This window comes from Lipotes vexillifer, unplaced genomic scaffold, assembly GCF_000442215.2.
Source record: "Lipotes vexillifer unplaced genomic scaffold, Lipotes_vexillifer_v1.1 scaffold100, whole genome shotgun sequence".
Lineage (NCBI taxonomy): Eukaryota > Metazoa > Chordata > Mammalia > Artiodactyla > Lipotidae > Lipotes > Lipotes vexillifer.
The window spans coordinates 759,176-772,178 of record NW_006774075.1 but is presented as its reverse complement, the minus strand read 5'-3'; the positions used below and the strand labels follow the sequence as shown (position 1 = coordinate 772,178).

The following is a 13,003-nucleotide window of genomic DNA, read 5'->3' as shown; positions in this document are numbered from 1 at the left end:
AATGCTAATTTCCTTTTCTTCTTAGTCAAACCCCTTTTACCAGGAGTTACTTATTTTTTGATGAGAAACAACCATTGTATATTTTCCCCAGCTAACTGGGAGGCTCTACACACTTTCTGATAAAGATTTTGATAATGCAAAGTCAGTTAATTCAGTCGGATTTATTTTTCTCTGTTCATCCCCTGTGTTTTCATATAATGAGGATTTACCATACCTGTTAATGCAACATAAATCTTCACTTTTATTATCCACCCCATCAGCACACTAGCTCTTGTGAAAATTGAAGCTAAAATATACTTGATAAATGTTCCTTCCTCCTCGATAGTGAAAACTGGTCTGAAAATCATTTTTCAAGGAGCTTTTTCCAAAGGTTTAGAGTTCCTCCAAGCTTTTAAGATGTTGGAAATGTTATTAAGCATTTTGATTTCTTTTCCTTTCATCTCCTGTTTAGAAATTAATGTCTTGAAAAATCGGCTGCAAATGTTAAGGTTTTTTAAAGATATGGAATCTATTCATCTGTCTAATAAAACTGCAACGTGTTAAAAATAATCAGTTTTTCACTAGACATTTTGGCCAATCTTGGAAAGATTTTTGTCTTTGCTTTTTAGACCTTCAGACGCCTTTTAATTTCATTTTTATCACTAGGAAAACCAAACACTCTAATCATTTTCTCAAATGAGAATTTCAACATGTATTCAATCTCTGATCTTCGTAAGATAGCAAGATGTGGTCGCATTCTTATGTTGCATAAAAGAAGATTGACAGTCAAATAGGTAATTTAAGTGATTGCGGAACAGCCCTTTGGATTTCTGTCTTTCCTATCTAGGTTGTGTCTTCTTTTTACTGCAGAATGTATCAGTATCCAATATAAAAGGTCCTCTGGTTTATCCTCTTTTGGGATTATTGTTGCATAGAGTTTCGTATAAAGAAGCAATTCGGAGACTATCCCAATATGTCTGCATATAGATGTGCGTATGGTCAATTTTCACTTTTACTGTGAATTTCCTTGAAGATGAACATAGGCTGTGTATATTCCCTTAATGGTAGATGAGCAATTTCTTTGTGATGGTTCAATTTCTTTCTCTCTCTTCTGCATTTCTCCCTCCTTTTCCTCTGTACAGTAGTAACCTTCCTAAAAACATTCATTAAAATAAATAAATAAATAACACTCATGCAAGCAGGCGCCAGGAAGTTTAGATAACTGTCCCATCAAATTCTGCTGTTTGGCTGGAGCTGGCTGCATAAATAGAACGGAATGTGATGTGATGATTCCCTTGCTCAAGTGTACAGCACTGCTCTGGGATGAGCCTCACTCTCCATTTATATTTATTGACCTCCAGGATGTGCTGGGTGCTCTGGAACAACACAATTACAGCCTTCAGTTGAGACATACAATCTACATGGAAGCGAATCAGGCAGCCCGCTCTGCTTGCTGTTCTTCATCTGGTCAGTTATGTAGGCTCAATGATTGCTGTCAGAGAATTGTGTTTTACCAGCTGTTTCAGTGGAGTGAGAAAAGTGAGAGTCCTTACACTTAAACCATAAAAGCAAATCATGGAAACCTTTGTTAGTACACTCAGCTGAGCTACCTGGGCAAGGTTTTTTCTATGATAAAGCACCAAATCTGGTTTTCATTCTCCATTGTCTTAGAGAGTCTCAGAGTAAGAACCACACTTAGTCACCTTTGATGTAATGAAGGGTATGGAGCTAGGTGTTAAAAGTGATTAATTGGTTGGCAATTGATTGATTTTTCAACAAATATTCATTAAGAAGACTCATGTTTGGGTACCCTTAAAATATAGTAGTCGATAGGACTGGTATGGTCTGTGCTTTCATGAAGCTTTCATTGTTGGGGGAGATAGACATGAAACACCAAATAAACTATTAATTATTTAATTACAATTGGGCACAGAACTACAAAGGAGGAGTGTTCTATCAGAGCAACTTGTAATAGAAAGCCGAACCTCACCTCAGGTCTCAGAAAGGAAAATGATTGTTGAGTTCACTGTAATTCTAGACAGTATGTGTATGTTGGTGGAGGGGAGGGAGAGGCAGTGTGGAAAGGGTATTCCAAGTAGCAGAGAAGCAGCTTGTGCAAAGCCCTTAGAAAAGGAAGGAGCACAGAACATACTAGGGACTGAGAGAAGATCAATATGGCTGGGACTAGAGGAAAGGAAAGAATGGGATGTGGGAGCTGAAGCCCAAGATGAAGATAGATCCGGACCCTGAAGGGCCCGGTAGGTTCTGTTCATGATTTAGGTCTTTCACTAAATGTTATGAGAAACTATTGAGATGTCTTAGATCTTAATTGGCATGATTGGATTCCTGTACTCTTCGTAAAGACTATTCTGACCGAAGCGAAAGAATAGTTTGGAGGAGGGTAAACACAGACACAGGATCCAAGTAAAGAGGCTGTTTTACTGGTCCAGAAAGAGATGCTGGCAGCTTGATTTAGGGGACATGCAATAAAAGAGGCAGATTTAGGAAGTAAAATTCAACAAGACTTAAGGAGTGTTTGGAAATGTGGAGGGGACTAAGTGGGAAGAATCACGGAAGGCACTTGGGTTTTTGTCCTGAATAACTGGCTAGATGGTGTTAACTTCACTGATACAAGAAAGACCCACTGGGAAGAGGCTGAACTACAGAGTTTGGTTTGGGTAATGTTGGTCTAGTTTGAGGTGCCTATGGGACATCCAACCTGAGATGTCAAAGAGATAGTTGTTTATTTGAACCTGAAGCTCAGAGGAACTTTCCTGATGAAAACGGAAATATGAGTGTTGCATATGGTAAAAGAAGAAACATGGATGAGCAAATCACCTAGGAGGATATGTATTATAGGGTCTGTGAATTGTTCAGTTACATTTCTCAAACATTTATTGAGAGTCCACTCTTTACCAAGTTCTTTGCTAAATATTGGGCACGTGAAATGGACATATGTTCAGTAAATAACATAGGACATCTCTTTTGCTTTAAGCCTAAATGACTTTTTACATCATCCAAGATGTAAAAAGATATTCTCAGCACATCCAGAGAAAACTCTTAGGCAGGCTAAATCTGTACCTTTGCCCTGTGTTTCCTAGTCTCTGCCTCCGTCTAACTTAAATCTCTCCAACCTTAAATTCATTTCATTCTTGTTTGCCATTGATAGACATACAAGCTAACTGGTAAGCACTTCGTTATACTAACTTCTTACATTCTTGGAAAACCTTTTCTCAGCTTGAGAAACATCATCATCTTTGGCCTTGTCTTCTTGGAATAAGAGATATACGATTACTTCTTACCCTAAGAATGCATTCTTGTTCTGTAAAAAGTGATCCATCTTCAGGCTATAAAATATTCTTCCCATATTTTGTAGGTTATAAATTGCTGTTGACTTTGAGATTATGATGATACTGACTCCACTTGTGAAAATTAGGCCACACCCTTCTCGTCTGTTCCTAAAATAAGATTCATTGGCAAAGTGAAATTTATAGCCTCTTTTATAGCTCTTATTCTTTGGAGACCCATGGCTTAAAATGGCCAGTATTTTAAGACTGTATTTTTAAAATTATTGTCTTTGGACCACCTGTATCAGAATCACTGGGGTGTGCTTGTTAAAAATAAAGATCATTGAAGCTCACCTTCCAAATTTTTTTAATACAGCTGGAATAAACCCAATAATTTGCATTTTTAATAAGCACCCCAGGTAATTTGTATTTATACTAGAGTTTAAGAATCAAGATTTTGAGGGGTGTCAAAATTTGTATGTCAAACTATCATGCTGTACATCTTAAAATTATACAGTAATGGATGTCAATGATCTGTCAGTAGAACTAAAAAATATGTGTATTTTATTATTACAATTCTGAGTTAGGGAGAAATTAAAGAGTTTTGCAAGCCAGGTCAGTTTCCTACCAATTTTGAAGATTAATAATCGAGTCACAAGTGTTAAAATATGTAATAGATATTATTCAGCTATTCAGTGATAAACAAGATTGCATTACACACATTTCTTCTATAATACATTAAATTTCATGTGACAAAGGAACAGAGATGGATAGAAAAAGTAGAAGAGAGTGATACTGAAGAAATGGAAAGTAAAACTTGGTTCAAGTGTAGTCTTTTGTTCAGGTTTAGTGTGTGTTTTGCTTTAATTGGCATGTTCTGGGGGGGTTCTCATTATGCATGATTGCACATTTATAAATGTTTCTAGCATTCAACTTCTTTCCTATCTTCAGAACTAGTAAGTGTCTTCTCACTTTCCCCCACTAGGAAGAACGCCGTGTGATTTATGTTGGTAAAATCAGACCTGACACAACACGGACAGAACTGAGGGACCGTTTTGAAGTTTTTGGTGAAATTGAGGAGTGCACAGTAAATCTGCAGGATGATGGGTGAGAATCTTCAAGATTATTTCTTGTTTAGAAGCTGACATATGTAAAAAATTATGGCCATAAGATTACTAGAATGGGAATGCTTTGACAGGTGACATGTTGAGTTCAGAACCTTATTTATTTTCTTTCATCCCTATTTATTAATCTTTCTAGTTGAGATTTCCTGTCCCAGAAATAAGTATTTAGCTGCTTGACAGGACAATCACACTGATAAATGGATGCAGTGGTTCAGACGTTGGCACCAGCGAAGTCTCCAAAGTAGAAAGGGTTACAGTCATATATGCTAATCCTTCCTCACTAACTTTGAACTTCTCTTCTTTGTCCGTTGCAGAGACAGCTATGGTTTCATTACCTACCGTTATACCTGTGATGCTTTTGCTGCTCTTGAAAATGGATATACTTTGCGCAGGTCGAATGAAACTGACTTCGAGCTGTACTTTTGTGGACGCAAGCAATTTTTCAAGTCTAACTATGCAGACCTAGGTATGGATTTTACCGTACATAAAATGAGGAATCCATAATGTAGAGCTCAAAATGGAAGCATATGTAAACTGTAGGCACATTGGGTTGGACCATCGCTTTATTTTACTAGAGGGAATATTTGAATACAGATTTTATCTTATTTTTTTTATTTTTTAAACACACTAGACAGTTTCAGAAGCAAGGGGCTTAAGTTTTGGCAGCAGAGAGAAGAAGCAAATTGTTTCTACTGTCTGCCCATATGCTGAAATTCTGCACTATTTGTATGTCTTTGTGTGTGTGTGTGTGTGTGTGTGCGTGTGTGGTATGTTTTGAGTGTGCAAGTGTTGTATTCGTTTGTAATCTTTTACTGCTTTCCGTGCCTACCCTGAATCCTTTTGTACAAGCTATAGCATTGGCATCATTGCTTTGCAGAATAGAATATGCAAAAGCCTTATTCTTTTTTCCTTATTATCTCACAAACTCTTAGAAATGTCAACATTTTCTACAAGTTACACCCAGAGAGGAGAAAGTAAAATTTCATGTGCTAAATCACACTGTACTTTCTTTAAAACAAAAGGAGAAAAAAAAACCCTGTTTTTTTTTAGTGCTTCCATATGCTAGGCACTGTGCCAAGGCTTTGTAAGCGTTTTCTCGTTTAATTACCAGAACAATCCTAGGAAGTGGATATTATCATCCCCATTTTACAGGTAAGGAAGCTGAAGAATAGATAAGTATTCCTTTTTGCCTGTTATAAAAGTTGTACAGACTCAAGGGGTGACATTTGGAAAATATGAAAAGGTATTAAGAAAAATAGTAAAATCACCTATTAGCCTATCACCTACAGATAACCAGTTACCTAGTATGGGATTTGCTGTTCAGTATTTTGTGTCAGAACATCAAATTTCTTGTAGTTGAGGTCATATTATACGTATATATACACTTTTAAGTTCTACTTTTCTCGATTAATATTATATAAGTTCATTTTCCACTGTGATTCAAAAGATCAAAAATAATTTACCAGTATACTTTAATGGTTGTATAGTATTCTGTCTGGCAAATAGTGCCATTATACTTAATCGTTCCATTATAGCTAAACACATTTTCGGTTTTTGATATTATAAATAATGCCACAATGGACATCTTGATTTCCTTTCCAATTTTAATTTTGTTCCTTTCCATGTTATTCCCTAGCTAATGTGTGTATTGTAAGCCTTTAAATTCCTTCATGAAATAATGAAGGAAAATGGCAAATGTCTTGTGCATATGACATAATTATTTAAATCAATTTATAATAATCATCATGAAATTAACATATAAATCTGCTCCTAAGCATTATTATATGTCTATCTGCACTTGCTTTGGCTTGGTATAAGGAAAAACATGAATACCAAATACAGGGCTTTTTTCTTCCTTCAGCTGAACTGATGTCTTCCTAGAGTAATTGATACAGGTGGGGTGCATTGTTCGGGAGGAATATGCTATAATTCACTTCACAAGCTAAATAGATAGTATGAAGCAGTGGAGAGACAGTTGACTGTTAAGAGAGATAGACGCCTAGGGATGAAAATATAAAAGGTGGCAAGTCATTTGTTCAAATGTTGGCTGATAAAAACAGTCCAGACAGATTGAAGTCTTGAGTTGATTTGACTTATTTTCTTCAGTGATGAAGGCCAGGGTGTTTTCTAGTCTCTCAAAACATCTAGAGTTTAGAATAAGCTACCTAGAGGGGCCTTTAGATCGTGATTCATCACTGGTAAAGTGAGCATGGGATAGTATTTCCAAATTGAACTGGAGCCTCCCTGAAATATTTCTAAGAAGAATGCTTCTCCTCTAGTTATCTCTCTGCCTTGCCAGCAGCAATAGAAACTTTGCCATTGCTAAGCTAGCTCTGATTTCCTGAAAGGTGTGTTTGATGTGTATTGTAATAGCATGGATTTTTCCGTTTCCCTCCAGCCTTACAAATGCAGGAAGTGGAGTCGATCTGAGTGTAGGCCTGGTGTAGTTGAAAGCGCCTTGGCTTTGGAATTTCGCAGGCCTGGTTTTGAAACCTGAGTTAGCTTTTTGACCTTGAGCAATTAAACTCCCTCTGCTTCTGGTTCTTCATTTGTAAAGTACATTATAATGTTGTTGTGAAGATTAAATATGTGTCTGTGAAGCCCTTAGCATAGTGTCAGTGTCTGGCAGAAAATAGATTCTCAATGAATAGTAGCTATAATTATAATAAAAATGATTGTTATGAGAAGTTATAAATTTGAAGTTATTTTAAAATGAAATAATCAACACCAGGGGCCAGCTTTGGAACCAAACAGCATCATATATGTCTTGTCTTTATTCCCTGAATAGTTGAAGTTAAGTGCCTCGGGCCATGAATGCTGAATAAGGTGCATATAAGCATATACTGGACTCTTAGAGGGGTTGGGAGCTTACGTGTATGTCGAGTAAAGTGAAAATGATGTGATACTGATTAATTTCACCAAAAGTAAAGCAACCTATCGTTTTAGATAGATTACCAATTTTTAAAATTTTTATTTGCTCTCCTAAATTAAGTTAGCTCACATATCCCGTTTCTCTGCTATTTTTAAAGTATAGTTAATTTACAATGTTGTGTTAGTTTCAAGCGTACAGCAAAGTGATTCAGTTATACATGTATATATATATTCTTTTTCAGATTCTTTTCCGCTATAGATTATTATAAGATATTGAGTAGAGTTCCCTGTGCTATCCAGTAGGTCCTTGTTGTTTATCTATTTTATATATAGTCGTGTGTGTCTGCTCATCCCAGTCACCTAATTTATCTCCCCCCCCCCCCCTCACCCCCCCATCCCCTTTGGTAGCCATAAGTTTGTTTTCTATGTCTGTGAGTCTATTTCTGTTTTGTAAGTAAGTTCATTTGTATCATTTTTTTTAGATTCAACATTTAAGTGATATATGATATTTGTCTTTCTCTGTCTGACTTCTTCACTTGGTATGATAAATTCTAGGTCCACCCATGTTGCTGCAAATGGCATTATTTCATTCTTTTTTAGGGCTGAGTAATATTCCATTGTATATATGTACCACATCTTCTTTATCCATTCCTCTGTCAGTGGACATTTAGGTTGCTTCCATGTCTTGGTTATTGTAACACTGGGATACATGTATCCTTTCAGATTATGGTTTTCTCCAGATATATGCCCAGGAGTGGGATTGATGGATCATATGGTAATTCTATTTTTAGTTTTTTAAGGAACCTCCATACTGTTCTCCATAGTGGTTGTACCAATTTACATTCCCACCAACAGTGTAGGAGGGTTCCTTCTTTCTCCACACCCTCTTCAGCATCTATTATTTGTAGACTTTTAAATGATGGCCATTCTGACTGGTGTGAAGTGACACCTCATCATAGTTTTGATTTGCATTTCCCCAATAATTAGTGATATTGAGCAGCTTTTCAGGTCCCTGTTGTCCATCTGTATGTCTTCTTTGGAGAGATGTCTATTTAGGCCTCCATTTCTCTGCTGTTGAGGCCACTTAATGGTTACTTACAATACTATTAGTGCAAAACACAATGATTCTAGTTACTATTTATGAGCCAGATTTATAAATGAGACTCAGAATTTAAAGGGATGATCAGCTTATCATGATGAAGCCAATATTTAAGTCTGGTTTCTATGAATCTGTAATCTGTGTGTCTTTCTGTTTACTGTTCTATAAACAAATAGATCTTGCCATTTGAAAGAGCTTGATGAAAAATCTCAAAGAGGAAAGACAGAAATTAAATTAGGACTATAGGGTCAAAATAGAAGGATGGGTCACGATTTAGAATATGATCATTTTGATCAGGAATTAGTTATGGCTTAGAATTTGTAAATAATAAAAAGTAAACAAATAACATTGGTCACAGACTCATTATTAACTCAAAGAAATGTAGTATATTATCAACATCTTGAATGCATATGTAACTTTACATATACCCTTGCCGTTCATTGGTAAATCAATCCCAGATCTAAACACAAATATTTTCAATCACGTTTTTAATAATACATGGGCGTTCAAGACTAATACATTCATTAGACAAATACTGAGTGCCTACTTTGTGCCAACAGTTTTCTAGGTGCTCGGAATACAGTTGTGATGTGATTTGTTTCTATTAATACAGTATTATTAATTATAAAAATTTATTTTTTTAATTTGTTAGCAAATTTTAATTTGTTATAGGTTATTCCTATAAAAATTTCATTATCTCTTACTTGTGTTGCAATATCCTTCCTTTAGTGGAGGGAAAGGGGTGGAGTGGATGTTATTGCCACAGGAGTTGCATATAAACACATTGTCTCTTTAAGAAATGAGAAAGATTTTGTGGGTGCCGACTGGCATAGTGTGCCCATGAAAGTTGGTATATACGTAAGCACCATCCACTGTATTTCACAGTGTAGAAACTCTTGAAATCCACTGTATCAAAGTGCTTTTAGTATTTACTAGTGAAAACCCGGAAAATTCTGGGTTTCATGTAGAATGATCCCAAATTAAGACATTTTAAGTATTCTCAAAATCTCTTCCGAGGAAAGATACACATATATATTCTCGACGGTTCTATGCTGACTTTATGTCACACAGACTGCCATCACTGGACAGCTCTTCCGTCTTCATCTGCAGTGCAAGTGGAATTCTGATTTCAGGCTAATCTCTGACAATGAGCAGGACTTTTTATTGTGTCTAGAGAAAAGATTTTGATTTGAACAACAGCTGCTCATGAGGCTTTGGTTATACAAGCAAATTATTCATTAGGCTATGAAGAGAAGAGTGTAAGCCAGTGTAATTTAAGATTGACCATATAAAATTTTAGTGAGGAAAGGTGGGCCATTTTTGTCCTGTTTTTATATCTGAGGCGGACGATAGTTGTTCATCTTACCTGGAAAAAGAAATGTAGTAAAGACAAGGGATGGTGAGAATGAGGAAAAAAAAAAAAAAGTGAAGGAATTTCCTTGTCTTTAAAGTAGATTGAAGCTGGTGGGGAAGGGGAATCAGCCTGGTTCTGGAGAGCTTGAGGGATTTGCAACCTTTTCAGAAGAACACCTTGTGAGGTCAGTGATTAGCCCCCATATTATCTAGTATTACCTTTTTCTGTCACCGAGCATTTCTATTTTGTAATTTAATCTGGGTAAAACACAAATATTTATATTTTAGTAAGATGGTTAACGTTTCCCAGAAAGGTTTAGTCTTCTCTTCTAGTAAGTGCTTTCCAAAGAATGAATGTGTTTGCCAGAGGCTTTCTATTGTATTTCCAAGATACCTTTTCTCAAGCTGAGAGGCCAGCAGAAATAGTTGACTTTTCCATAGATGTCAAAGGAGAAAAGTCAGACATATTTGACAGAATTTTACCTTACGTCCAACGTGGCTGACATACATCCATTTTGTTCAGGGCTACTTAAAGTGGCATGTGGAGCTTTGCACAAAAGCTTACTTGGACTAGTTTAAGGATCTAAGAAAGACCATGGCTTTATTTGTACGGGTATATTTTTCCTCTCCTATTAGTGAGTAAAGAGGCTGCATTTGCCCTCTCTGGACATGAAGCATTTTCCTAAACCTTCTAATTTGGGGAGAGTTTGTGCCACTGTTGCTGGGGTCCCTCAGGGTACTGGAGATCGTATGTCCCTCCCTCCTGAAAGGGGAGCAGCAGGGTGATGAGTGGGTGAAGTTCTGACAATTATCTCTCTCCCACTCAACTGGCTTTCATGCTCAATGAAATCAATCCCACTGAATAGGAAAATTAGTTCCAGCTTCTACTTTTACGTCTCCAACTAAGTGGTTGAGGAACCTTGGGTGAGTCACTTAACATGCCAGGAAGGGAGAGGGGGCTTATTTTTAAAGCATATTGATTGACTAAGTTGCTATTGAAAAGAAACATTAAAGTCTGTTCTGATTACCTCCAGGAGTGTTTAAATCTAAAATGAGTCAATAGATGACTGTTTTGAATGCTCATCACTCCTTACCCTCTGCAAAGATATACATGTGCTATAAATAAATAAATATATAAATATACAATGAATTAACTAAAATATTGGTGTGTATATATATACCAGTACCATATACTGTAAAAATACCTTCTGCAAATATATATATACATATTAATATTCATATATATAAATACCTTCTGAAAAAATATATGTAAATATATGCATATATATATGTGTACACCAACATCAATATCATATACTAATAAAAGTTGGGCATATTTTTTAAAGTATATCGATTGGATAAGTTGCTCTTGAATCAGGTAATCTTAGATTAGATGATTGAGTTAATGACCATCAGCAGAGGGTACATCTAAATCTGGCTTGGGTTTCTTTCAGATTCAAACTCAGATGACTTTGACCCTGCTTCCACCAAGAGCAAGTATGACTCTCTGGATTTCGATAGTTTACTGAAAGAAGCCCAGAGAAGCTTGCGCAGGTAACATGTTCCCTGGCTGAGGATGACAGAGGGACGGTGAATACCTCACGGGACAGCGCGTCCTTCCCTAACAGACTGTTGCAAGTCATACTTAGGAATTTCTCCTACTTTACACTCTCTATACAAAAACAAAACAAAACAACAACAACACAACAAGAACAACAACAATGGTTTACATGAATACAGCTGCTGAAGAGGCAAGAGATAGAATGGAAACCCAGTAAGCACATGTTTATTTATGGGTGTCAGCTTTGCTTTCCCTGAGTCTCTTGGTGATGGAGTGTGTGTGTGTGTGTGTGTGTGTGTGTGTGCGCGCACGTGTGTGTTTGCCTGGTTTGCAGGAAGTGTGTATGTACAGGTGGGGACTGGGGGCACCTGACCAGAGCGTGCAAGGGCAAACCACTTCAAATGGCAGCAGTTCCATGAAGACACACTTAAAACCTAGAACTTCAAAATGTTCATATTCTATTCAAAAGGAAAAAAAAAAAATGTGTACATCCAAAAGGAAAGAAAACCAACCAACCACAAGCCACCCTAAAATGACAGCCACTGATGTCTGGGCATCAGCCTCCGTACTCTGTTTTTCTTAAGAAAGTGCAAAATCTACTTGAAGCAAGCTTTCTCTCATAATGTAATGATTATATGACAATCCCGAAGAAACTGCAGGTTCCGTAGAACTCATATCCTTTCTCTCTCTCTCCCTTTTTTTCTTTCTTTTTTTCCTTTTTCCTTTTGCCATGGAATCTGGGTGGGAGAGGATACTTTGGGCACCGAGCTCAACTTTCCTAACATTTTGAAGTTTCTGTAGTTCGTCCTTTCTCATGACACCCATGTAAATGTCCAAAATGTTGATCTTCCACAGCGAATTTCAAAAGCCTTGTCAATGGTCAAGCTTGCAGCTTGTTCAGTGGTTCTTTCTGAGGAGCGAGCACGGTGTTACATTACTAATGGGAGTTGGGTAGAACTCTCTGGGATGTGTTCAGATAGTATAATTGCTACATTCTCTGATGTAGTTAAGTATTTACAGATGTTAAATGGAGTATTTTTATTTTGTGTACATATGATACAATGATGTTCTTTTTTTGTTACAGCTATGCACTGTAAATGCAGCCTTCTTTTCAAAACTGCTAAATTTTTCTTAATCAAGAATATTCAAATGTAATTATGAGGTGAAACAATTATTGTACACTAACATATTTAGAAGCTGAACTTACCGCTTATATATATTTGATTGTAAAACAAAACAAACAAAAAAGGACAGTGTGTGTGTCCGTTGAGTGCAACACAACAAATCGATGCTTTACGCACAACCATCCCTTCTTAGGTGAGCTTCGATCCAAGCATCTTGTCAAGAAATCTCCTAGCCCCCTAAAGGTATTAACCACTTCTGCGATATTTTTCCACATTTTCTTGTTGCTTGTTTTTCTTTGAAGTTTTATACACTGGATTTGTTAGGGGAATGAAATTTTCTCATCTAAAATTTTTCTAGAAGATATCATGATTTTATGTAAAGTCTCTCAATGGGTAACCATTAAGAAATGTTTTTATTTTCTCTATCAACAGTAGTTTTGAAACTAGAGGTCAAAAATCTTTTTAAAATGCTGTTTTGTTTTAATTTTTGTGATTTTAATTTGATACAAAATGCTGAGGTAATAATTACAGTATGATTTTTACAATAATTAATGTGTGTCTGAAGACTATCTTTGAAGCCAGTATCTCTTTCACTTGGCAGAGGA

The 13,003-nt window shown here is 36.4% G+C and overlaps 1 protein-coding gene across 2 annotated transcripts in view; it reads left to right on the top strand.

Moving 5' to 3' along the window:
* The window catches only part of PPARGC1A (PPARG coactivator 1 alpha), a 94,070-nt gene extending 82,332 nt beyond the window's left edge, over positions 1–11,738 (top strand). The window contains exons 10-12 of one of the 2 annotated variants that reach the window (XM_007448796.1): positions 4,252–4,373; positions 4,705–4,856; positions 11,168–11,738. In XM_007448796.1, coding sequence (XP_007448858.1) covers positions 4,252–4,373; positions 4,705–4,856; positions 11,168–11,271 — 378 coding nt within the window. In that variant the 3' untranslated portion in view covers positions 11,272–11,738. The remainder of the gene's footprint in view (positions 1–4,251; positions 4,374–4,704; positions 4,857–11,167) is intronic. The other variant, XM_007448795.1, reaches the window with a different exon arrangement.
* The last annotated feature ends 1,265 nt before the right edge of the window (positions 11,739–13,003 follow it).